This window comes from Rhineura floridana, chromosome 3 (assembly GCF_030035675.1).
Source record: "Rhineura floridana isolate rRhiFlo1 chromosome 3, rRhiFlo1.hap2, whole genome shotgun sequence".
In the NCBI taxonomy this organism is placed as follows: Eukaryota; Metazoa; Chordata; class Lepidosauria; order Squamata; family Rhineuridae; genus Rhineura; species Rhineura floridana.
The window spans coordinates 131,329,424-131,356,444 of NC_084482.1; the positions used below are offsets into that span (position 1 = coordinate 131,329,424).

General features: G+C 44.1%; 1 protein-coding gene across 1 annotated transcript in view; it reads left to right on the forward strand.

The window, feature by feature from the left end:
- The window catches only part of SEMA3G (semaphorin 3G), a 137,124-nt gene that overhangs the window by 102,990 nt on the left and 7,113 nt on the right, over positions 1 to 27,021 (forward strand). The window contains exons 8-14 of the mRNA XM_061617928.1: positions 15,595 to 15,709; positions 16,744 to 16,813; positions 20,060 to 20,204; positions 21,550 to 21,781; positions 22,908 to 22,999; positions 23,542 to 23,583; positions 26,337 to 26,562. Of these exons, the coding sequence (XP_061473912.1) occupies positions 15,595 to 15,709; positions 16,744 to 16,813; positions 20,060 to 20,204; positions 21,550 to 21,781; positions 22,908 to 22,999; positions 23,542 to 23,583; positions 26,337 to 26,562 (922 nt within the window). The remainder of the gene's footprint in view (positions 1 to 15,594; positions 15,710 to 16,743; positions 16,814 to 20,059; positions 20,205 to 21,549; positions 21,782 to 22,907; positions 23,000 to 23,541; positions 23,584 to 26,336; positions 26,563 to 27,021) is intronic.

The window sequence follows — 27,021 nt, forward strand, 5'->3', positions numbered from 1 at the left end:
TTATAAAGTTGTAAAATCATTACAAAATTTTACTATTTCTCTTCATTAAAACATTTGATTATGCTATAAAACTTTTCTCCTTTAGATGGCATTCAAGAATCAAACATTGGCAATCCCTACTTCTTCTCACAATATGAACGCTTCTCGATTCTGAATAATAAAATAATTTATCTCAGCCTAGTCATGTACCAGCCGATTTGGCAAGAAAACAGGAGATTGCTGTGACCTTTTGCCAATGGCAACAGGTTTTACCTACAAGTCTGAATTAAATATTAAGATTCAGGGTTCCCTATACACATGAATCTCAGGGCCCCAATAGGCCTGAAGTTCAATACTTCTTATGATTATAAAAGAATTGTGCCTTCTTAATATCTATGATTATATATGTGTGGATACATAAAATTCCCCATTACAAGCAAGATATGTTATTTTTTTTCAGATGTAAAGTTGGCCATAGCTGAGTAGCAGAGCTTATGTGGTACACATAGAAGGTCCCAGGTTCAGTTCTTCGCATCCTAGTTCCTAGGTAGCATGGCAAGGAAATGCCCCTGTCAGCGACCAAAGAGTGGGCTCCGCCAGACAGCCTGTTTATTGTGCATTCATCCTGATTTGCTTGCACAAAGCTTACGCGGAGATAAGACTATGTCCAGTCTTTATTGAGCATTTGCTTGGGATGGTGTGTTTGTTTGTAAGCATTTATCCTGATTGTTAATATGGCCCCATTAATATTTCATTCATCCCACATTTTTCAGTTCATTTCTTCATCACTTTCCTAACTGCACATATAAACATATAGGTAAATATATAAATTACAATGGATTTGTGACAGAGCACTTTAATCCATTTTAATTTCTAGTATGTGCATGAATCCCTCCTGTAAAATACTGATAGGCTGGAGATGATCAGAATCTCCTAGCTAAGTACTGTCTACTCCAGCAGTCAAATGGCCAGTGGTTTGACTGAAAAGGCAGCTTCATATGTAAACTATGTAGACAAGTAACCAAAGGCTAGAAGCAGAAAGGTAATTAGCTTGATGGCCCATGTCTCAATATAATTAACTTGGAAGCTTTAAACTGTAGCCTTAGAAGCTGGGGGTTCATAAACTATAGGGTGAAGAACCTGTGGGCTGGATATGGCCTTCCATGCCTCTCTGTCTGGCCTTGCTCTGCATCCTCCCCAAGTGCTTTTACCTGTCTGCAATGGGTCCTTAAACTGTGATAAATGCCTCTTCCTTGCTTTGATGGAGAGATGTACATTGTACTGTATATGTTACAATGAATGTCAAGAATTTGATGTCTGCTCTGCATTCACCTGAACATTTACAGTCCCTAGGCAATTTTTTTGAACGTCTGAAAACAAGTTACACAAATGAATGTTGATATCTAAATTTGATTGTTGTCATTTTCTGGTGTGTATCTGAAAAGTGGGAGAATGTGTATCAGACATTCACAAAATTGATCTGAGACTGTCAGTGTTCATCTGTGAATATCAACATTCACCACATTTTGGATATTCACTGTAGCACGTGCAGTGAAATTTCATACTGGTGCAGAGCTGCTGTGTATTTTTATTGTTCTTTTTTATTTATAACTTGTCTTTTGGGTTTTTAATAAAGATTAAAAAGCATGACTGTATCAATAAGCACAATAATCCACTGCAACATAAAGCCCATAGTTTTAAATACAGGACAAAGCAATACCATTTTTAAGACCCGTATAACCTTGCATCACTCTCCAAATGTGAAATAAGGAGACACACTCTGATGTGAAATAAGGAGACACACTTTTTGGCAGATTTCCCTAGAGCGAGAGCTCCAGAGGCATGATGCCACAACCACGAAAGCCCTGCTTCATTTTATTTCAGAGTGAACCTCCCATGGCAGGAGAATTAGGAGCAGGGCAATCTCTACAAACCATGTCAGAAAGGGTCTCATATGGAAAAAAGTTGCTTTATATTAATGTATGAACAGAAAAAGAGCCCTGTTAGATCAAACAAAAGGCCTATATAGTCCAGCATTGTGCTTTCACAGTGACCGGCCCAGATGCCTAGTGGGAAGCCCGCAAGCAGGACATAAGCACAATAGCCTTCTCCCACTTGTGATCCCCAGCAACTGGTATTCAGAGGCATACTGAGGGTAATCTGTAGCCATCATGACAAGTAGCCTTTGTTAGCATTATTCTCCATGACCCAGATAATTGATAATTAACCTAGACTGTTGACTTAAGGCTGTTTCGGATTCATTTTACTGAATGTGTACAGCCTGAAAACTTATTTTTATCTGTGGGAAAATATAAGGTGGAAGATATACTTGCCCATTTCATTTGTGATTTGGAGAAGAGTTCTCAATTGGATCTGTTTTGACAGTAGGGGGGTAAAAGAGGGAAATTTGTTTTGAGTGGCAGTGGAGAGCAAGAGTTAGAGACTAAACATTAAAAATTAACTGAAGAAATCACACAGGGCATGAGGATATTATGGATGCATCTTGTTTGTTGAGAGAGGCCCCCTGCCCCTGAATCTGTTTTGGACATGCATTGTAACAGCATCATACATTTGGAATGTTGCTGAGAACTCCACCATATGGAACAGAGAAGGTCTACCCCCTGCCTCACTTTCCTTCTCAGAGTGCCATTTGGTTGGGATTATTCCAGTACTTTTGGAGAAGTACTGTGTAAAAAATGTTCAGTTGGTCTTACCCCTCCTTTTGTCGCATGGGATTCCACAGCTGTTGTATTCACTGTCTGTGTGTGTGTGTGTGGGGAGGACACTGCCAGATTGAGAAGAAGTGATTGAGAAGATTGTGGTGCAAGTACTCTTCAATGAAACAGATTATTTTGACCCATTGCAATCTGGGTTCAGACCTGGTTATGGGACTGAGTTGGCCTTGGTCGCCCTGATGGATGACCTTTATTGGGAGAAGGACAGGGAGAGTGTGACCTTGCTATTCTTACTTGATCTCTCAGCAGTTTTTGATACTATTGACCATGGTATCCTTCTGAGCTGACATGGTGAGATGGGTATCAGAGGCACTGTTTTACAGTGGTTCCAATCCTATCTCCAGGGTCGTTTTCAGAGAATAGCATTGGGTGATTGTCTCTCAGCCCCGTGGCACTTGTGCTGTGGGGTGCCACAGGGTATCATCTTGTCCCTGATGCTGTTTAACATCTATATGAAGCCCTTGGGAGCAGTCATCAGGAGACTTGGGGTGAGGTGTTAGAATTATGCTGATGTTACAGAGAAATAGAGCTGGGTACCATCTGAATCAGGAGAGGCTGTGCAAGTCCTGGACCAGTGCCTGGACTCGGTGGTGGGCTGGATGAGGGCCAATAAGTGAGTCTGAATCCTATCAAGACGGAGGCACCATGGGTTGGTAGATAATTGGTCAGTTGCCAGCTTTCGATGGGGCCTTATTTCTTCTGAAAGAGCAGGTTTGTAGTCTGGGGGTGCTCCTGGATCCATCTTTGTTGCTAGAGGCCCAAGTGGCCTCAGTGGCTGGGAGTGTCTTTTACCAACATTAGCTGGAAAGATAGCTGTGGTTGTTTCTAGACAAGGATAGCCTGACCACACTTGTCCCTGCACTGGTGTTAGGTCCAAACCCAACACGCAAGCCGCCCTGTCTCCCCAACTCTCTTATTACACCCGGGAAGAGTGCGGAGCTGGGTGCAAATGAACCCACTGCCAGAGACCAAGTAACACACGAAAAAAGCCTTTGCAAAGGGGACCCAATACTTACACGCCAAAGCCTGCGAGCATGGGAACCCCGTTTATTTGGAAGTCAGAGAATATATAGGCTTACCCCGAAGTTTACAATATCGGGTACACGTCATAATAACAAAAGAAGCAGTTGTCCATAATTACAGTTTCAGGAGCATATGAAAGGAGGTAAAGGGGTACAGGAAAGGGGCACAATTGGAAACATCAAAACTATCTTCCAGACTTCATGTCTGCCTATTTCACATGTCCTTGAGATAAGCACCAAGTAACAGTAGACAAAGACAGTTATGGGGGGGAGGCCCAGCTGCAACCGGGCGCCCCCTATAAACTAGAGACAGTCATGATATTGCTTTGCTTGCTTATCAAAGGAATAGAACAAGTCAAGGATATGAGGGGCATAGGAACAGCATTTGACATTCTTGTGTAAGGCACATTAGCAACAATAAGCAAGGCTACATGATTGTGATAAAGAAATGCATAGCAGGGAAGTTTCCAGCTTAAACCGGCTTTTATTATGCGAGCCACTGGAATGTAGGTAAGGGTCAGGTCACCAGGAAATAAACCGACATTTTATATCAAAAGTCAAATAAAGGCCACTTTGGTTCTATTTCCCATAAAGCCCAAGCTGATGTTGGCCTAGGTGAACTGTAGTACCAAAAAGGGAACAGAAGATCACAATTATCCTTAACAATTCCCCCCTTTCAGCCCTGAGAGACTAACTAGTCTCTCAGGCAGCTGCATTCTCTTACTTGGGCTGCCAGATCGGTCTTAACGCCATTTCCACATAGGTTGGTTGTGCCTTTTGAGAATAGGCCAGAGTCAATTTGCTCACACAGGTTGAACCCAACTGTACCAGGTTGGGGATGCATTGTAAGCAACAACACACTGTCACTAACAGGGCAAGCACCATGCCTATATACAGTAAAATTTTATGCCAATCGGGCCATGCAGAAAACCAATCAGAAAGTCCTGAGAACAAAGAATAATTCCCAATGCGTTCCACCTCCTGGTAAATGTTTCCGATGTCATTAATATGTTTAATTACATCGGCCTTGCTATCAGTGATGTGAGTACAACATTCGCTCCCTATCAGCGAACAAACCCCCCCGTGAGAGCTTAATAAAAAGTCTAGGGCGAGCCGGTTTTGCAAAACTACAGTTCTAATTTGGCCTTGTTCGTTTGTTAGGTCTGCAAATGAAATGGCCGAATCGTTCATAAAACGCTCAAAAGCTTGAGACAATTCTATGAGTTCTTGGTAAGTCTTAGCTGCTCCGTACATGGGAAAAAAACCTCTCAATACTGCCTCCCCTGTGTTTCTTTTGTTACGGCGACGCAGGGTGGGCAAAGTGGGGGAAACCCGAAGCCCTGGGACCACCCTTCCCAACGTACAGGTCCAGGAACCCGAAATTGGCAATTTCCTTACCGCTGAGTGTCCACAAAGCCACCAGAGTCCAGCTGGGGTTTGGTGATCCACTAAATCCATAAGGAAGGGCACTAAATGGTGATCTGCAAAAGTCAACTGCAACAGAAGTTGCCAGATGGACAGCCAGGTCAGGCCTTCTACCCTACGCGTTTCATTTATGAAAGTCCAATTGCCCGGGTGTGTTGAATAAATCAAGCCGTCGCATAGCATTCCCCCCGTTGGTTGGCTTCCACTGCTTACACAAATGGATTTGGCGATGGGTCCGCTTAGAACCAGCCCTCCCTCTAATTCCTGTGAACTGGAATGCGAGGCGAAGGAGAGATACTCTTTCAACGGCAAAGGGGCCCCTGTTAAGGGGACTCCAGCCTGTCCATGCGGTGGTGTGTGTGCGCATACATAACAGGTGCCCTTTTTTGGGGCTGTTTCTTCCATCAATGCTACAAAGGTGTTACCATCCCACCCATCGCCTATTTTGGTGTTTCTTTGTTTGAACCCACCCATCTTTTTCTCTTTAGGTGGGGCTAGAGTTGCCTGTTCTTTTTCGGATTTTTGAGCATTTAACCTGTCTGTTAACCAAGCATAACAGGATGGCATACCAATGCCTACACAAAACTTTGGTCTTACCGATGACTTGGGTTGGACCTTGTTGTTCTGTACCTGAAAAGTAATCATATTATACTCTGTTCTGATGGTATTCACATCTAAATTTGAGGGGCAGCCATGGTTAGGCATGGGGCGGTATTGTCTGCACCGGAGTGCTAGTCTGATGGGCCACTCAATTTCCACCCGGATACATTGTGTCACCCAATTGCCTGTGTAATTGTGTTGCAATACAACGGCCGCTTTGTGACACAAACGTCCAGCAATGTCAGCCTTCACTGTTCCATCTTCAATGCCTCCCACAGCGTATAAGAAAGGGTCCGGACAGTCCCGTGTATTAGGTATGGTTCGCCCAAAGTCTTTCAAATAGGTATAGTCCTTTTCGCTGCAAATTTTCACATCGGGTGGGCAACATATGAGCCGAGCTGGGTGGAACAGAACGCAAATAGCCCATACGTAAGCCCACAGCTTTTCTTTTAGCCAGAACATTTCTTACTCAATTTCTGCGTCCTGGAAGGGAAATTGAGTCGCGTGCCACTGCCCTGTGTCCTCGTTCCTCTGCAAACGTAATTTCGGAACTTGAGGAGGAGGGGGTGCCGTTACCACAGCGGGCTTTACGTGGGAATGGTGTATCCACGACTTCCGTCCCTCCAGGAAGACAGCGGCTTGTGTAGTTAAGAGAACTTGATGCGGTCCTGTATATCTCGGCTGCAGAGAGTCGCCCCTCACAAATTTCTTTGCCCAGACAAAGTCTCCTGGAGAGAACGGGTGTACTTGCTCCTCGAGTGGCACTGTTTTGGTGGACCCTGCGATTTTCCACAATTCACGAAGTCTGTTCTGTAAAGAAAGATACTGGGATACAGTTATGTGATCCCCCCCCAATAGTGAAACATCCACATTTGGCAGGGTCCCCCCTTTTGTGGGAGGCCTGCCATACATTAGCTCATATGGGGAAAGCCCGAGGGCTTGGGTTGGGCGAGTTCGCAAGTGAAAAAGAACGAGGGGAAGTACCTGAGGCCACCTTAAGCCTGTTTCCTGAGTATACTTAGCCAATGCCGTTTTAATTTCCCTGTTCTGTCTTTCCGTGGCTCCAGATGATTGCGGATGGTAAACTGTGTGAAATAAATGCTTGATTCCCAAACCTTCTTCTATTTTGGTCAGAATCTGTCCTGTAAAATGTGTGCCGCGGTCCGAGTCTATTACCTCTGGAACTCCAAACCGTGGTATAATCTCCTTTAACAGCAATTTTGCTACTGTTGTAGCGGTGGCATTTATGGTCGGGAAAGCCTCTATCCATGCTGTCAGAGGGCATACCATGACTAGAAGATGTTTCTTCCCTTCTGCTTTTGGGAGATCAACAAAGTCAATTTGTACATGCTGAAAAGGTGCAGCTGGTACAGGTCTACCCCCTTGCGGAGCCCTATTTGGTAGGGCTGGCCCATTTGCTTGACAAATGTGGCATGCTTTCACTATTGCACCGCATACCGGCTGGATTCCAGGGGCATACCAAAAGCGTGTAATCGAGTCCACCAGCGCGTGTGTACCGTAATGGCCTCCGTGATCATGAAACCACTTAGCTGCTGTATGGTATACTGCTCTGGGTAAGCAGGCTCGACCATCAGGCATAACCCAGAGTTGTTGCTTCAGGATCGCTCCCAGCTCTGTCCATCTCTTCAACTCCTGTGGGGGTATTGAAACAGATACCGGGGGGAGAAAAGCAGTAGTTGCTAAAGCTAGTGTTGGCATGTTCATAGGGAGCAATGCCGCCTGGCGTGCGGTTAAGTCCGCCAGTGCGTTTCCCAATGTCACGGGGTCCTGGTCTTTAGTGTGTGCTTTGCAGTGTACTACTGCTAACTGTGAGGGCTCAAGTATAGTCTGTAATAGCTTCTGCACAAGTTCCAGGTGTTGTATTGGTTTGCCCCCTGCAGTTGTAAACCCCCGGTATTTCCATAAATGAATGTGGCAATGTATAACCCCAAAAGCATACCTGCTGTCCGTGAAGATGGTCACCTTTTTCCCTGTTGATATCTGGCATGCTCTAGCCAAGGCATAGATCTCTGCTGCTTGTGCACCCCATCGTCCCGGGAGCGCTGCCGCCTCCACCACCTCCCATTGTGTCGTTATTGCAAAACCCGTGTATCTTACCCCATCTTGATAGTAGGAACTACCGTCCGTGAAGAGAATGACATCTGATTCCGGTAGCGGTTCATCAGACAGATCTGGCCTGATCTGCAGGGTGGATTGCAAAACTTCCACACAGTCATGGTCCGGGAGGGGTGGAGGTAGCTCAGGTAAGAGAGTAGCCGGGTTTAACGGTCCGCAACGTTCAAACCGCACATTGGGGTCCTCCAGAAGTTCCGCCTCTAGCTGTTGCTGTCTCTGGGCTGAAAATACCTGCGTGGTGCCTTTGCGTAACAAGGCGGATAACGCGTGCGAAGTCCAGACAGTGGTGGAGTGTCCTAGAGTCAGTCCTTTTACTTTAGTTAGAAGCAGGGCTGCTGCGGTCAGTGTGCGAGTACAGGTGGGGGTTCCGCGGGCTACATTATCAATCTGTTGTGAGTAAAACGCCACTGGGAAGTGGCTGGGGCCATACAGCTGCGTCAGGACCCCACTAGCCACCCCCGACCTTTCGTGGACAAACAAATGAAAAGGTTTACTGTAATTCGGCGGTTTCAGAGACATTGATGTGGCCACACTCTGTTTCAATAATTCAAATGCCTTTTCATTGTCCTGGCTCCATTGTATCAGATCAGGAGCTTTACTTGCAGTGAGCGCATGCAGCGGTTTACTCAATTCGCCGCAAGATGGTAGCCATGGTCTGCAAAACCCAATCAAGCCCAGGAACCCTCTTAACTGTCTCTTGGTTTTAGGAAGTGGGCAGTTCTGTATAGTGGTAACGCGCCCCGGGTCCATTTGCCGTCCCTCCGGTGTCAAAATGAACCCCAAGTATTTCACTCTTTCTGACAGCCACTGGATTTTCTTCGGGTCTATTTTATGACCCCTTGAGTGTAAATATAGCAAAAAGGCCTTACCGTCTTCTCGCAGCGCCCCCTGGTGTTCGTTAGCAATCAGGATGTCATCAACGTACAACACCAACACGGAGCCCCTTTTTGGGGTGAACCCTTCGAGATCGTCCCTCAAACATTGGCTAAACACCCCGGGACTATCACAGTATCCCTGTGGGATTCTTGTCCACACGAAAGAGCGTTGGTCCCATTCGAACCCGAACAAATGCTGCGAGTCTGGGTGGAGAGGAATGCTAAAAAAGGCATTTTTTAAATCAATGACGGTGAACCACTTAGCGTCCCACGGAATCTGGCTAATGATCGTCACTGGGTCTGGAACAACAGTATGCAAAGGAACCACATACCTGTTTACTGCCCTTAAGTCTTGGCAAAATCTCCATCTAATGGGATCTCCTGGTTTCTTGGGTGGTTTCTTTATTGGTAGAATGGGCGTGTTGCAGGGGGTTCGCTGTGGCCGGATGACTCCCTTGGCGATGAACCCTTCGATTATAGGGCGTATGCCTTCTCGGGCTTCTAAAGACAAGGGGTACTGAGCGACATTTGGCGGAGGGAGGAACGGTTTTACCTGGATTCTAACAGGGCTCACTGATCGCAACAGTCCTACATCCGTATCCTCTGTGCCCCATAGATCCGGCGGCAAGTCGGCAAGATCCTCTGGCAGATGATAACCTAGGTGTTTGTGTTTAATTGTATTCCCTTCTGGTACCCCCAAAACACTCATCAGTAAGCCCACCCCTTCAGGGGTGCAGGTTAAGGTAGCCTCCAGTTTACACAACATATCGCGACCCATCAAAGAAATAGGGCATGAAGCAGAATAGAGAAAGACATGGTTAAACATCTTATCATTGTATTTCACTTGCAATGGTAACGTGACGCACATGGGTGTGGGGTTTCCGTCTACCCCCATTGTCATTTTTACTTCTCTACTTAACCAAGTTTCAGAAATAACATTTATCAGAGAATATGTGGCTCCTGTGTCTACTAAAAAGGTCACCGCTTGCCCCTGTATGTCCAAGGAAAGCCTGGGTTCCTGGGTTGGGAGAGAGAGAGAGAGGAAAAGACCTGCCAAAGACATAAGATTCATTAACCCTGCTCCCAGTCCCTCCCTCCCTATGGGTAGTCATTGCTGATTTTGCTGCGGTATTTGCCGCCCGCCGTACTGGTCCCATGAAGCCGGTGTTTGCTGAGCAGCAACAGGCGGAGGCGGGGGTGGGAACCCAGCGTTCGCATCTGTACCTACGAAATCTGGGTAAAAGGGGTTGTTAGTATTTTGTTGCAAGTCCCCTGTCCTCCACGGACAGTCCTTCTTGAAATGAGTGTATTCACCACACTGGAAGCAAGCTCTATCTCCTTGCCAAGAATTCCTCATTTGTCCCCTTCCTCTCTGCATTCCGGCTCTCGGCCCCCTCGGAAAGCCTCTACCCCTACCTCGAAATCCTCTATTTGGTGGCTGGCCTCTTATAGCAAGAGCCAACATTTCAAAGTCCTCTTTCTTTTCCTTTTTCCTCGTTTTCTCCTTATCCTTATCCCAAACAAAGTCCGCCACTTCCAAAATCACAGTCACAGCCTCCCCCCCCCATCCGGGTCTAAAATTCAAAAAGAAATCCCTCACCGCTGGTTGCGCTTGGTGGACGAAATTAGCAATGAGGGTCGGGTGGTCCAGCACGTTTTCGGGGTCCAGATTAGTATAACTGCGTGCTCCCTCTAACAAGCGCGACCAGAATTTCCTGGGAGGTTCGCCGGCCTCTTGTTTGATTGCCATAAATTTAGCTTGGTTGGGGGGTTTCTGTGACATTCGCTCTAAGTGCCTCAAAATCCTATCTCTATTGGTCTGCAACTGAGCGCGGCGAGGCTGCGTCCAGTCTCCCGCTGCCCAGGCTGCAGCCGTCTGAGCTCGTTCCGGCCAAGCCCTGTTTACCGCCGCCTCCGCGGCCCAAGCAGTCTCCAACGTCCACAATCTGCTACGTTCTTCACCTGTCAGAACTCTTCTTAACAAATGCTCCACATCCGAGTACGTCGGATTGTGGCTTTCAAACAGTCTGGCTAGCAATTCTCTAATTTTTCTCGGCTGTTCCCCAAAGGTCCCAGCCATGGTGCTCCATTCCTTCAAATCCCATTCTAGCCAACTTTTCAACTCCACTACCTCTGTACGCTGGATGCCCCCACGGCCATCCACGTACGGTTGGTCATGTATAACAAGAGGCATCTCCAACGCCTCTGCCTCCTTCCTTTTCTTATCCTTGTTTCGCTGGCACGTGTCCACACCCCCTGAGGCCCCCTTCTCTTTTCCTTTTTCATCTGTCTCCTGTTCTGAGATAGTTGAAAAACCCTTCTCCTCCAAATTGGGATACCCGCCTCCGGGAGCTGGTGGCGGATCTGGAGCGGAAGGTATTATAGAACGGGTAAGGACCGTTCTTTTAAAAGACGTATCATCATTAAAATACTGAGGAGGGGGTTCCTCAATGGACAAAGTTCTAACTGCCATCAAAGTAAGACTATCCCATTTTTGCGACCCTATTTTCCATAGGAGCCAAAATTCCAATTGATCCGGGTGGGTATCCCCAATCCGCCTCCGCACTCCCAGCAACGGAGCGGTTTCAAAGGACCCACCCCTCGGCCACCGTTCACCCGGTGCCGACACTGCAGTCATCCGTGGCCACTCTTCCTCACAGAGCTCTATCATCTTTTTCTTTTTTAGGCCTCTCCTTCTAACCGGCAATTCCTCTTCTTGCCACAGCATGCACATAATTCCCAAGGGGCTGTCCTTTACCGGCACGCTCCCTTTATTTCCCATGGCGTCTGTCAGCGGGTTTCTTTCCTCAGCTATGCTTTATCCCCTAAATGTCAAAGCCGTCCGCTTTATTGATAACCGAGAAAAAAATTCTCGTGGCGCCTGTTATCAAATAAAGGGGTGCAATGGCAAAAAGGGGGTCCGCACAAGGGATCCCGGACAAGCCCCCAATTGTTAGGTCCAAACCCAACACGCAAGCCGCCCTGTCTCCCCAACTCTCTTATTACACCCGGGAAGAGTGCGGAGCTGGGTGCAAATGAACCCACTGCCAGAGACCAAGTAACACACGAAAAAAGCCTTTGCAAAGGGGACCCAATACTTACACGCCAAAGCCTGCGAGCATGGGAACCCCGTTTATTTGGAAGTCAGAGAATATATAGGCTTACCCCGAAGTTTACAATATCGGGTACACGTCATAATAACAAAAGAAGCAGTTGTCCATAATTACAGTTTCAGGAGCATATGAAAGGAGGTAAAGGGGTACAGGAAAGGGGCACAATTGGAAACATCAAAACTATCTTCCAGACTTCATGTCTGCCTATTTCACATGTCCTTGAGATAAGCACCAAGTAACAGTAGACAAAGACAGTTATGGGGGGGAGGCCCAGCTGCAACCGGGCGCCCCCTATAAACTAGAGACAGTCATGATATTGCTTTGCTTGCATATCAAAGGAATAGAACAAGTCAAGGATATGAGGGGCATAGGAACAGCATTTGACATTCTTGTGTAAGGCACATTAGCAACAATAAGCAAGGCTACATGATTGTGATAAAGAAATGCATAGCAGGGAAGTTTCCAGCTTAAACCGGCTTTTATTATGCGAGCCACTGGAATGTAGGTAAGGGTCAGGTCACCAGGAAATAAACCGACATTTTATATCAAAAGTCAAATAAAGGCCACTTTGGTTCTATTTCCCATAAAGCCCAAGCTGATGTTGGCCTAGGTGAACTGTAGTACCAAAAAGGGAACAGAAGATCACAATTATCCTTAACACTGGTAACCTCCAGGCTGGATTACTATAATGTGCTCTATGTGGGGCTGCCCTGAGGTTGATCTGAAAGTTGCAGCTGATCCAAATGCAGTGGTGTGATTGCTCACAGGAGCAGGGTATAGCCAAAATGTTACCCCTGCTGAAAGAATTGCACTGGCTGCCCATTAGCTACTAGGCCAAGTTCAAGATTCTAACTTTGGTATAAAAAGCCCTATGCAGATTGGGACCAGGATACCTGAAAGTTCGCCTTACCTCTTATATACCCAGGTGATCACTGTGCTCTGCAGGTGAGGGCCTCCTGGTGATACCATCTTATCAGAAGTTTCGTTCCACACAACATAGGAAGCAGACCTTTAATGTTGTGGCACTGACACTTTGGAATTCCCTCCCCTTAAATATTAGACAGGCCTACTGGAAACCTTCCTCTTTCAACAAGCCTTTTAAGTAGAGACCTTATCCCAGTCTGCATCTGAGTTGGAATTGCTTTCTAAGATGTTTTAAAAGTTTGTTTTTTAAATATGTTTTTAAGAAGTTTTGCTTTAATATATTATTAAGAAGTTTTGTTTTTAAGATGTTTTAAAGTGCTTTTAGTGTTTTTGTTTGCTGTCTTGGGAGGAAGGGTGGGATATAAATAAAATAAAAGAGCAGGCAGCAAAAATCCTTTGATTATGAGTAATAGGGAGGAGAAGAACAGCCGGTGTCCTTAGTGTGAGTTCTAGGGTGTCCCAAACAACATGTTTCTAATTTCATCTGTGAACATTTGACCAGTATGTTAGGGGAAAGTGTCTGAATAAATATCAAATTGCGTGGTCAAATCATCGCCTGGAGATTACAAAGACAAACGTAGATTTCAAAGGCTCACTAGAGTGGTTTGAATCTTCATGAAAATTCAACCAGTGGGTCCTGCAACAAAATGTTGCAGTATGGAGTGCTCCTGTTCCATTTCCTTGTCAGTCAGCATTCTGTGCACACTGAGCATGCTCAATCTTCACTGAGATTGTTGGGAGTAGGGAGGGTTTCCTTATATATTTTTCCCTCCCTAAGGACTTTTTGTACAGATACCTCCTTTTTAGCTACATAAGCAACAGGACTCAGAGGGTTAAGATTGCTCTTAATGTATATGCGGTGATGGTCCAAACCCCACTTATCATTCATCAAGTTGATAGAGTCAGCAGCATAGTCACTAAATAGGATAAGCAACAATAAGTCTTTAGCCTCTGGGAAGCCTGAAAGACGTGCTAATGGGATGAAGTGCCTAAGAGCTGGGTTCAGTTCCTACCTCTGCCACTGAAAAGCAAAAGCTCCCCTGTTGCAAAGATGTTGGGGAGAAAAAAAAAGTCTGCTGGAAATTATTGTAGTGGCGCCTGCCTGTAATAATTCAGCTTATTTGGAACAAGTACCAAACAGTACGCACCAGGTTGGGGATAGAGAGGAGAGATGGCAGTTTTCCATACAAACAGAACATTTCTGTTGGCTGTGAATTCCTTGCTGTCCCCCTAATCCTAGAAATAAACATTAAGACACAACAATGAAGTAGTTATTTATTGGATTAATCAATCCCTGCACTGAGAGGGATTCTGTGTTTGTTTGAGAGGCAGGCGGGGATACAGTCTGACTTCCAGAGCTGGCAGGCTACCAAACGAGTCAAAGGAGATGCTCTACTTAGTGCAGCCAAGACAATTTGTTCTCTTATCTTCAGTGTCTTTTGCAGTCACACAATGCATACAATGAACACAGGTTAAGCTGCATCACCTGCCAGATCTCTCAGGAGCATTAACACATTGCACCCACGTGATTCAGGGCTCAATTAGCAGCTGTGTTTAGCTTGCATCTAGCAGGCCTTTTGTCTAAGGAAAGTGAATGTCTTTCTGAGACATACTTCTTACAATCCTATGATTAGCCCCGTCATTGAAACCAGGTGATCTGTGATTGCTGAAGTGCAGGTTGACTCAGCTTTGGTTCCTCTTTTGACAGGGGTGGGGAACCTTTGGTGCTCCAGATGTTATAGGACTCTGATTCCATTAGCCCCAGGCAGCCCAGTCAATGGTCAGGGGATGAGAAGAATTGTAGTCCAGCAACATCTAGAGGGCCACTTGTTAGTCACGCCTACTCTGTGGAATGGATCAAGGAGAAATACTTTCTACCAGCTTCAGTATTATCTGAACAGGAATAGCTTTGTTTCAGTTGTCTAGGCTGGATTACTGCAATGTGTTGTATATAGGGCTGCCTTTGAAAATGGTTTGGAAACTTCAGTTAATCCAGAACATGGCAACCTGTTAACGAAAACACCAGTTCTTGCCCAACTGCACTGGCTCAACCTTGAAAGTCCTATACAGCTCAGAACCCCAATACCTAAAGGACTGCCTTGTCCCATATGAACCTGGCCAGACACTTCAATTGTTATCTGAGACCCTGAGATATTCTGATTAGCAAGCTAGCTAAATGTGGGCTGGATAGAACAACTATCAGGTGGATCCATAGTTGGCTCCAGAATCGTACTCAAACAGTGCTTATCAATGGTTCCTTCTCAAACTGGGTGGAAGTAACGAGTGGGGTACCACAGGGCTTGGTCTTGGGCCCAGTGCTCTTTAACATTTTTACTAACAACTTGGATGAGGAGTTGCAGAGCATGCTTATCAAAGATTCAGCTGCCAGTTCAGTTGGCTTCTGTATGTGGAAAGAGGGAAGAACCAACATGTCTTGGGCTGGCCCAGTCCCTGATAAGCCAAATCTTTGTGGAAAAATTATTTATTTATTTATTATTTCAATTTATATACCGCCCTTAGCAGAATAGCTCTCAAAGGTGAACCTTTGTGGTAGAAAGCCTGAAAATCACTGAACTAAAGAACAGAAACAAGAGTGATCTGAACAGAACCCAATATCTGTCCTTTTCCTGTTTCCCAGTTTTTAGTTTTGCTTCTGATCCCACTGGAAGGATTCCTAAAACACAGCTTAAGCATGTTAATAGTATTGTTATTTGTAAGGAGGTCCCTCAAATCAGCAACATCAGCTGCCTCCACTTCTGAGAATTGTTTTCTCTTCTTCTTTCAGAATGATGCTGGGGGGCAACGAGTGCTTGTCAACAAGTGGAGCACCTTTAACAAGGCCCGGCTGGTGTGCTCTGTCCCAGGACCAGATGGCATTGACACATACTTTGATGAACTGGGTAACAAAGGCTTGTGTTCCTCTCTTGGAACTTAAAAATGCTTGTTTTCTATAGGATCAGTTTGTCAGAAGCCAAGCCCTGAATATTACTGTCAATACTTTGACAGTATGAGGATAAGTGGGGGAATAAATAATCAGAAAGCACTTGATGCTACAGCAGTGCTAAAGCTAAGCAAGGACAGAACTGATCAGTGCTTTAGATGGGAGACCACCAGGAGTCCCATTTGAGAGTAGGCAGCTACAGTTCCCATAATCTCTTATGTTGGCTATGATATCTGGGGCTGATGGAAATTGGAGTCCAACAACACCTGGAGGGCCATAGGTTCCCCACCCTATGAATAGGTGATGAAGATAACACATTTTTGTGTCAGGAAGTCATATAAGATCAGGGCTGCAACAAGACATTTTGTTGCCTAGGGCAAAGCAGCAAATAGCACTTGCTCCCAACTAGTGAAGAAGTTTGCCAGGTTATTTTGGATCTGAAGATCCCACAAGCACTTCTCCTTCTTCCTGGTAGTAAAAATATAACAAGAAAATAAACAACAAACACTTTGCTATCTTTTTATAAAATGCAAAATCTGCTGCCTGAGGTGGCTGCCTCATTCTGCCTAACAGTAGGGCCGGTCCTGTGAATGGTAGGTTGGGGACTATGATTGTGTTGCATCCTGCAAGTGCCTGCTGGGTAGGCCACCAGATTGTAGGAGTTGCCAGCAGTGTGATGAAATAGACATCATGAATGCTTTCTAGCTCATGCAGTTCCTCTTAGCAGGATATTTGGGAATCACAGCAGCAGTGCCAAATTGTCCCCTACCCCATCTTACTAGTTGTCTCTTTAGTAGTAGAGTTCATTAGCCCAACTACTTGTATGCCCTAAGCAATTCACTGTGTTTCCTCTCTTACTTAGGCAGAGGTTGAAGCAATGTAATTGACTAGAATAGAATTTTAGGTCCTTGGAATGTATACTGGCAGGCCGAAGATCAGAGTAGATGCATGGGAGAGCTCATTAATGTTGTGAACCAAACATCTCTTCAACAGAGGATGTCTTTCTTCTGAGGACAAAAGATGGGAAGAGCCCTGAGATCTATGCACTATTTAGCACCATCAGGTGAGGGTGTTTTGAGTTTTTTTGCTTTTGTTTGTTACTCTGTGCTTCTAATTTTTAGTGCTGATTTAAAAAAAAAATCTAGTTGCTGACTGCAGAATTACATAAGAACAAGTGGTGGTCTACAAAGAGCTGGAGGGAGGACAGAGAGGATGGAGAGAGAGAAAAGTGAGGTGTCCCCCCCACCTCTCTGGGACTTGCTTTAGCACCATATTCCTTAAGCTACTTCATAGAAATCTCCTCTGAGGATCCCTATATTGTGCAACATGTCATTGATGTAATAATAGTGCATTGATGTAGATTTATACCGGACCGTCCATACATCATTCCGCTTCATTAGTTGTTCTGTGATGTTTTCCAATGTTACTGCATAATTGCCATCTGGAATGGCACTCTTGTGCTATAGTGCAACATGAGTGGGAGAACCCCACCTGCAAGACATTTGTGATATGAAAAATTACAGGATTTCAGCAGGAAGCTACAGGACATGAACTGACTGGAAATGAAGCAGTAGGACTGTCCTGAAACTTTTGCAGGTGCAAGCAGAATTAAAAACAGGATCGTATATAACCACCCCAATACCATCATGAGCACAAATAATTTGGAAGGGTTCTCTCATGGCTTCCATGAGGAACTTGAAGCAGAAGAGGGGGGGTGAGCTTGTTCCCACTTCCCTTCAGCTCTGATACCATTGATGCTTATCTTAGGCATGTACCACCCTTGCTCTGTGGCTGTTTTCAGGATCTTGGGGACATCCCTGAGTCCTGAGCACTGAAGGAAATGTGGGTGATAAGGAAGACTCGCCCTTCCTAATAGACCTGCAACCCTTCACAAGGGCTCATGAGTAGCAGCCATAGCATCATGGAATAGGAGTTGGGAGATGCCTATTAGGCCATTGAGTCCAACCCCCTGCTTAATGCAGGAATCCATGTTAAAGCATACCCGACAGATAGCTGTCCACCTGCCTCCTGAATGCCTCCAGTGTTGGAGAGCCCACCACCTCCCTAGGTAATTGGGTCCATTGTTGTATTGCTCTAACAGTTAGGAAGTTTTTCCTGAGGTTCTGCTGAAATCTGGCTTCCTGTAACTTGAGCCCATTATTCCATGTCCTGCACTCTGAAATGATTGAGGAGAGATCCTGGCCCTCCTCTGTGTGACAATCTTTCCAGTGCTTGAAGAGTGCTATCATATCTTCCCTCAGTCTTCTCTTCTCAAGGCTAAACATGCCCAGTTCTTTCAGCCTCTCTTCATAGGGCTTTGTTTCCAGTCCCCTGATCATCCTTGTTGCCCTCCTCTGAACCTGTTCCAGTTTGTCTGCATCCTTCTTAAAGTGTCGTGTCCAGAACTGGATGCAGTACTCAAGATGAGGCCTAACTAATGCCTAACAGAGGGGAACTAGTACTTCATGCGATTTGGAAGCTATACTTCTGTTAATGCAGCCTAAAAGACCATTTGCCTTTTTTGCAGCCAGATTGCACTGTTGGCTCGTATTCAGTCCATTTGCTTCTCTTCAGATCCCAGAACTTCAAGCCCCAGTAGCCAAGGGCTGTGTTGCACCCCACTTGTGCTGCCAGTAATTTTCCTGAGTAGCACCAGAGAGCAGTGTACATATGCAGTCCTTGCCTTATGACAGTTGGTCCTTTACAGCAGAAGAGGAAATCGGAATGATCTCTCTCTCTCTCTCCTTCTCTCTCTCTCACACAGTTTTACAGAAGACGTTTGTCAATCCTGCAGGCCCTTAGTACTTTCCACATTTGCATAGGGAAAAAGAAAGGTTACAAATAGATTATTACGTAAATATCCTTAATTCAGACCATCATTATTTTCCTTTGGTTGTAAGGGCTCTGAACATATTTGATTGTCAAGTCTATATTCTGTTCGTTCTGCTTGCTATCATTTCCTTCTCTAACTGTGAATGTATAAATAATAAGGTTACCTTCAAAGGCACTAGGTTATATCAAACTAAGTTCTATTCAAAAGAGATGCACTGAAATTAATGGACCTGAATTAATCATGTCCATTAATTTCAATGTGTCAACTTTGAGTAGGACTAACATTGCATATAAACCACTGTAAGCAAAATCATAATACACTGATAAATACATATATTTAGGAATGTGTTACACTCTGAAGTAAGACAGTTATTGAAAGACACCCCAATCCAGCTGAGGGTCAAATCCTTTTATTGGTAAGGAACCACATTCACAATTAAGTTCTACATATATGGTTCCTGGACTGATCCAGCTGCAAGGCTGTGTGTACTTAATCTTGGTCAGAAAATAGGCAATAGTTCTAATCAGCAGTTTAGACCAGATAAGAAGGGGAGCCAGCTGACTGATCAGCGGTATTGTGACCTGAGCTCTGTGCACACAGCCCTGGCTGCTAAGTAACATTTAGCTGATTAATGACAACAAGCATTAATACTTTAAGCCTCAAATGAAATGACATTGGAATATATTTTTGCATCTTCGGAAAAGGAAATATTTAGGAGAAAAAGGATGACCACTGAATTTCTACCCAAGTATAACCCAATTGACTTCCATTGGACTGAACCAGTACAAGTAACAAGTGATTTTTTTCTGAAGTATCAAACTTCACAATCCTATGAACATTTACTTAAATAAATCCCATTAGTAATGATTGCAGCCTAAACAAGATAAGAAACAAATTTCATCTAGGCTTACTTTTTAATAAGCCATCCAAACTGTATCCCACTAAGCTCGGTTTGGTAACCACCACCTGTATATTTCAAAGCTTGCCTCATTTTAGGCCCATTTTACAGATGGTATCTGAAGTTTAAATACTTGGACTTGGTCACAAGATGGCTTTGTGAAGTCAGGATTTTATTTCTGGCCTACTCTTGAAGCACTTCGGCCTAAATGTAGTATCCATTTAACAATGCCAGTCTTGGGCATTGGCAATGTATTTGAATATGTTCCAGTCCTCTCCTGATACCTGTGTTTTATTAGTGAAGGAACTGTAATAAGCTGTCAGTTTTTCAATATTTATACTGATAATTTGAAGAATGGAGACTATGTGGTATGAGTTGTGATTCTGAATATTTGATGATATAAACTCCTCTTGGATGACTTTGAATCATTTACAAGGAATGTTAGTCTGTAATTTACTGTAGCCTCCAAATATACCCAAGCATTCAATACACACACTAGTAAATAATAAAATAATATTTGGGCAAAAAGTTATCTCCCAAAATAGTTTCTTACTATGGCTAAACCTCTCTCATTGCAGCAATGTCTTCCAAGGTTTTGCCATCTGTGTATATCGTATGGCAGACATCTGGGAGGTTTTTAATGGACCGTTTGCTCATAAAGATGGCCCTGACCATCAGTGGGCAGCTTATGAGGGCAAGGTGCCTTACCCAAGGCCGGGAGTTGTAAGTAATTTGCATCTGAATTTTAAAAATAATTTTAAATGGATGGAGAAGACACACAAGGGTACTGTCTCATCATGATACACATTCACTAAAAGACATTAATATTCTTTGTCATGACGTTGGAGCAGAGTGCTTTTGATAACCTGGCCTGGTGACCTACTGCTATCTGCTTTTTTTTCTTTCAAAAATTAAGAACTTTCTAGTCATGGGCTGTCATAAACCAATGCTGATTTTGGATATTAACTGGCACTTCCCTTCAGACCCTGGCTGTGGATCTGATTTGTGTCTAGCAGTATTTTATGGCTTAGAAGGCGTAAGGTATACCGGCAACGTCATGTAAAACAAACTAATAGGCTTTCAGAAAAAGTATCTTGCACGTTGACATGCATGGAAATATCCCATTCATTTTGTTTTTTAATTTTATTTATTTATTTATTTATTTATTATTTGATTTATATCTTGCCCTTCCTCCCAGCAGGAGCCCAGGGCGGCAATAGCATAAGCAAAATGTCTGTTCCTTTTTGAGGAGCAATGTTAAGGCTCATGCCAAGGCATTAAACCAAGTTGAAAAGTTGCAAGAGACTAGCACTCTGATCAGGAAGCTGACATTTCTGATGTACAGTACAAAACCAGTGTTTTGTTGCCAGTGGCCAAAGTGCCCTCTGCATCAGAGAGACATCAGAAAAGATGGACACATAATCCATGTTACAGAGCAAGTTTCAAGTACAACCAAGGGCTAGTAGGTCAGTGACAGAGCACATGCTTTTCATAAAAAAGGACTAGGTTCAATCCCTGGCATCTTCGGATAGTGCTGGGAAAGACTCCTGTCTGAAACCCCCCAGAGAGTTGTTGCCAGTTGCTGTAGACAGTGCTCAGCTGGATGGACCAGTGGTCTGACTTGGTATAAGGCGGACCAGAGACAAAAGTTGATGGAGCAACAAATATAAAATTTACTTTTGTACACTAGGCTAGCTTGTACATGCACCCCCAGACCCCTGCCTATGCTTCATCCAGGCAAGCAAGAGTCATTATCAGAGTTCAAGCCCACATTCCAGCCAGACAAAAACACTCAAGGAAAGTGTGAACCAAGGCCAGTGGAGAGTGTATCTAGGAAGGAAGTGTGGCCTTGGCAGAGCCCCCAGGGCCAAATATAGAGGTGCATAGGGCTGTATTTAGCCCCAGGCCTGAGGTTCCTCACCCCTGCTCTAGTCAGAATAATTCTTTAAGGTAAGGTTCATTTGGGACTTTTCATGGTGCCAACTGATTCTGCTCCCAAATAAATAAGCAGTATGAACATATGAAGCTACCATTTAGCTGAAATTGTGTCCTTTCTTCTTTCTGCCAGTGCCCCAGCAAAACTACTAACCAGCCAAGCCGGCAGTACTCCTCCACCAAGGACTATCCTGATGAGGTTCTACACTTTGCACGTGCCCACCCACTGATGAGCAAATCCGTGTACCCACTACATCGTCAGCCTGTGCTGGTGAAAATCAACCTGCAGCACCGCCTGCGACAGATAGTGGTGGATCGTGTGGAAGCTGAGGATGGGCAGTACGATGTCATGTTCCTTGGCACAGGTGCAATGCTGAATGCTGCTCATGAGAGGCTTCAGGGCTTAGGACTATTTGGGGAGTGGCATCTTCTGGGGCCAGACACTCTTTTTATAATGTAATATTTGGAAGGGGGCTGGTTGTCTTTATGGAAGGGAGCATTTGCATCTTTAGAGGCACTTTCTTGGAATTTTGCATGTTCCAAGGCTGAGCCCTGATACGGGAAACCAGGCTTTGGACTAAGGATGGAATCCTCTCCTTTTTTACATTTCCTTTTAAGTGTGGCCTCCCAGTTGTCGTTAACAGTCCAATTCCTTTTTCCTCCAATATCTTTTCATTTTTCAAATCTCCACTTATTTTTTTTTGGTATGCAGAGAATTATCGATATTATAATAGCTATTTATTCACAAGTCTCCACTGGTATCAATCTTTATTCTGAACTCTGTAATTATTGCCTAGTTACATACTTTTTCAAGTGCACTGCAGAGCAGATTTAAGGCAGATAATCAAGTCAGTGTCTTCCCCCCTGCTGCTTACAATCAACACCTCATTCCCCTCTGTTGCTTTCTGTCTGTCAGTTACAATCAACACTTCACTGACATCAGTAAAAGGGAATACACATTTGAAAAGCTTACATAGCTCGATAAAGTATCACCCACACTACTGATGATTTCAAAGCGAATTTTTAAAAAAAGAATTGGAAAAGAAGAATAAATAGGAAAACAAGCATGTAGAGTTGCTACTTCAAAATTTTCTCTGCAAAAATAGAGAATATCAGAAATAATAATTAATTTGATAGCCGATCTAATTATTTTAGAAACGGAGCCCATCACTACTTTGGACTGACTCAAGCCCGGAATCAAGTTAAAACCTTTTTGTATGTGAGTTGTTGACCTCAGCAAAGCTCTCTATTCTCTTATAAAACTGCTCCTGAAGCTTTCTAGTTACTCTCTCTCCTTAGTTTCTTCCTGTTGAATTTCCCACCCACAACTGAATTCCTCTGTGATTGTCCTTTTGGATCTTCTGTTTCTGTCCATGATGGAGATGAAGGGTTAAAAGAGGAATAGGCTTTTTCCTCTATCAGGGTGCCAGATGACCACCACAGAAATTGTATTTGTTTCATTGTGCTCTTTCTCTCTTCCCTGCTTTCTAGATGCTGGGTCTGTGTTGAAGGTCATAGCCCTTCAGAGAGGGAGCTTTGCAGCAGCTGAAGAAGTCATTTTGGAGGAGCTTCAAGTGTTTAAGGTGAAGTAACAAGGCAGCATGTGTGCAAACTGATACACCTCAGATATACAGGAACAATCAATCGGTTATACCAAAGGAACAATCATGACTGTATAGCACACATAGACATGTAATTAGCAGTACTCTCTTTGCCCACATGCACTTTGGATGTATTCCCCCGCACTTTAGCAGCATGGATGTATATTTGTATACTAATGGATGCTACCTGTCTAACTTAGTGTCTGTGTTACAGAACAAGTATATTTGTTACATCCCAATTTGTTACAGCCCAAGTATATTTGTTACAGACTATCTTATGCAATATTTCATAGGATATGAGTTTTCAGCATTTTTAAAGTTCTAACCCTGACAGAGTTCTTTGTCGGTGTGTACCATGCTTGGTTTTCTTGTGCCTTTGTTTTTGTGCAAGGATAGCTAGGAGCTGAACGACCCTAAATGGCTGTAAGAAATGCAGGACAGGCATGTGCTGCTCTGGGGGAGGAGGCTGAGGGCAGTTCTCTGACATATTTTAGCTGAGAGGCTGTTTCTTTCTCTCCCTTCAGGCACCAATCCCTATTACTGAGATGGAAATCTCTGTCAAACGGGTGAGTAACTAATGGCTTCTTTACAGGACAAGTGTGGTGGTGGAGAAATCACTCCGCAGGGAGGCCTTAGAAATACTGGCCAAGCCATTGGCTATGGTGGTGGTGTACAGCACTGTCGTCAAAAGAAAGCCCTATCCAAAACTTAATGAGAGATCTAGGACTGTATGTCTGGTTATTACAGTCATTGATACCTACTCCCAGCGTTTCTGTTACGTGCACCCCAATCTCCAAATAGGGAGAGATTTCATGGGTACTTGTGCATATCTTGGGTTTGTTTTCCTTAGAATGAAGATCATGGGAGATTATGGTGTCTTTGTGAGATATGGTTGTATTTACAAACATGTGCAGCTTATGGTGGAAGGGCTCATAGCATTAACATTCCAACTGATTTTGGTCCCCCATTACTTTTCTCCATGCCATAGTACTGGATTTTCACAGAGAGCAAAATCAGGCCTCTGTGTGTTCCCAGTTCCAGCTACAAGATTAGTATAGCTGTTCTTCTTTCACACTCACATCCAGCCAGGGCAGGGCGGGGCAGGGAGCTGAGCCCTGATAGCCAAGACTCTCTCCTTCCAGAATCACCCATCTATTGAGAGACATTGCCCTAACAAAGCAGGGTCAGTTGACCACTTTGCCAGGGTCATCAAGGTAATCTCACAACAGTTCTGCTTGTTCTATTAACTGTCTTCTGAACAAACCGCAGTCTTACATCCAAGGATGACAAGCTATGAGAGACCCTCTCAGATGACATCTAGACGAATCCCCCCCAAACGTATAACATTTTCTTGAATCTCTGAATTGCAACAAACACTCATGCTTACTAGGAGAGGCCGCTGTTATACAAACTTTCAGAGTATACAGGCAGTTGATAATCCTCCAACAATTTATGGAGTTAATAATACCTCCATAAAATAATATATTAAGATGTTATCTTAAACAACATCATTTTCATAGAACGCTGCTCTGGGATTTATAATTCCAAAATGTAATAAGTATGATCCCTCGCTGTATGATTAGATTGACCTTCTGTAACCTGTACAAAATAAGTTATCTTTGACATGATGGTCACATCCCATATATCCTAAACAACAAAAATAAAAACCTATTCTAGTAAGTAGGGTTTCATCAATATATTACAGTGACCTTATTAATTAATAAATTTATAACAAGAAGTTTCTTCTGCTAATTGCTTTAAGTAATTCAGCAAAGCTTGCAGTGTGTCTGCTACACCCTGTGATATGTTTAATATTAAAAAGTTCCAAATTCCAAAATCTTTAAATTCTGTCACAGTTCCAAAATATATGTAAGAAATCAGCATGAAACAGGTACAAGTATTTAAGTATTTTATATTTGTAAACCATTTTGAGGTTCTATTGCAATCAAGTAGTATATAGATCCTGTTAACTGAAAACAGAACTAAACTCAGTGAAGCTAATAGCAAGTGGGGGAAGGATGTAAATCAGGAAATGTGAGGGGCTGGATGGGAAAAGTTAAATGTGCCAATAAAGATCAGAGGCTCTCGCAGCAACTTTAAACTTTTTTTTTAAATCCCAGGCAATCTTGGCAATTGCAGATTTCCCAACTCATGCCTGTTTTGATCCTCAGTTCACACCTGCATTGCAAAGTTCACAGTTATGCCTTATGTATGTAGCTTTTATGTATTGGCAGGTGAGGTGGGTGGGGCATTTATGGGATTGCTCCCAGGGTTCTGATTTGTACCTAGTTAACAAGAACCCTTCCTGCTAGAAGGCTGAATGGATATAAACACGTTTCACCACCAAGATGGACCCCAGTTTGAAACTTGCTTTACCTTGACATCATAACCATCCTAAGGCTCAATGCAAAATTATTCTTCTCTGTGAAACAGTGTCATTCATGAATGGGAAGATACTCATTTTAGTTCAATTCTACCATGCAGAAACCCAGTTATGTACATTCTACTTGTTCTTTGCTCTTCTTCACCACCTTATTTATTTATTTATTGGTCCAAACAGATGAAATTCCTCTGCTTCTGTAATGCTTGTTTAGACCTGTAAAAGACCCCCGACTTTAATCTTCATCTAATCTTTAGTCCCCAGGATAACTAGCAGAACTGGTCAGAGCCTTTCTACCCTTTCCCCATTTCCAGAAATCACACTGCATTTCAGTCCAAGCATGCAACACACACCCTTTATTCCTCGTAACATGAAACACCCTGTTTATTCCTAGATTCATGTATAGCTGTCAGTGTACTTCTGTTGTGACCTGCCACATTCCTTATATGGCTGTCCCACCTGGATTCCCTATCTAGAGCTGTCAGCATAGTTTGCAATTCCAAATTTGTTTTCGATTTAGTTTTGACAAATCTTCCCTAATTATTGCCTGGTGTTCCAGTAGTGAATTTCAAAAACAGTAGCTTTCATGAAGAAGTGCCTTCAGACAATCGGCTCCAACCTCTAATAGGAGTGGAACCCAAGTTTCTACTGCAGCCTTCACCAACATGGTGCCCTCCAGATATTTTGGACTTCACTTCCATCAGTGATGGTAATTTTAGGCCAAAACATCTGGAGGGCATCAGGCTGGCAAAGGCTGTTCTTTGGGTGCAAAAGAGGAGTTTCAACTGGAGGGAAAGGAGTGCATCAATACCACGCTGCAATGGTTTTTGGTTTATTCCCTTAGCTCTCATAGGAATGCTGTTGAAAATGTTGGTTGTAAAGTAAGGATTGATCTGTTTATTACTGTTCTAACTAATCCTGCCTCCTGTGCCTTGACAGCAAATGCTCTATGTGGGCTCCCGGGTGGGAGTTGCCCAAATGAAGCTGCATCAGTGTGAGACATATGGGACAGCCTGTGCAGAGTGTTGCCTAGCACGGGACCCTTACTGTGCCTGGGATGGCCTCACCTGCACCAGGTACCAGGCATCTGGCAAGCGTCGTTTTCGCCGGCAAGACATCCGCAATGGAAACCCCATGCACCAGTGCCTGGATCAAAACTTGACAGGTGAGGAAACTTTATGGTACATACCCAGGCCAGTGGCTATGGGCTGTGAAGAGAATGGGGCAGCCATATATGGAGGGTGTCACAAATGGTGACTCACACACACACACTCTGTGCCATGCAAACCCAGAAGGGTAGCCTACTAGCAACATGTCTGCTGTTGTGTTGCTCTCTTCTTGCCACCACCTGCTTATTAGTCACTTAGATCAGGGGCCATGAGACTCCCATGAACTTATGCTTTATTTACTTGGGACAAATGCCAAATGCCTTGTTTGGTAGCTTCAGCCCTCCGCCCTCCTGATCACTTCTGCAGTTGATAGCTTCTTGCAATGATTGTAGGATGAGTGACTTAGTATATGGGCATGATGACATCAGAAAGAAAAAAAAGAAGGAAATGATGTCAGCTCATGTTTTTATTATGTTTCATTGGGTGATTATTACTGACAGTTAAAAGCCAAAGGA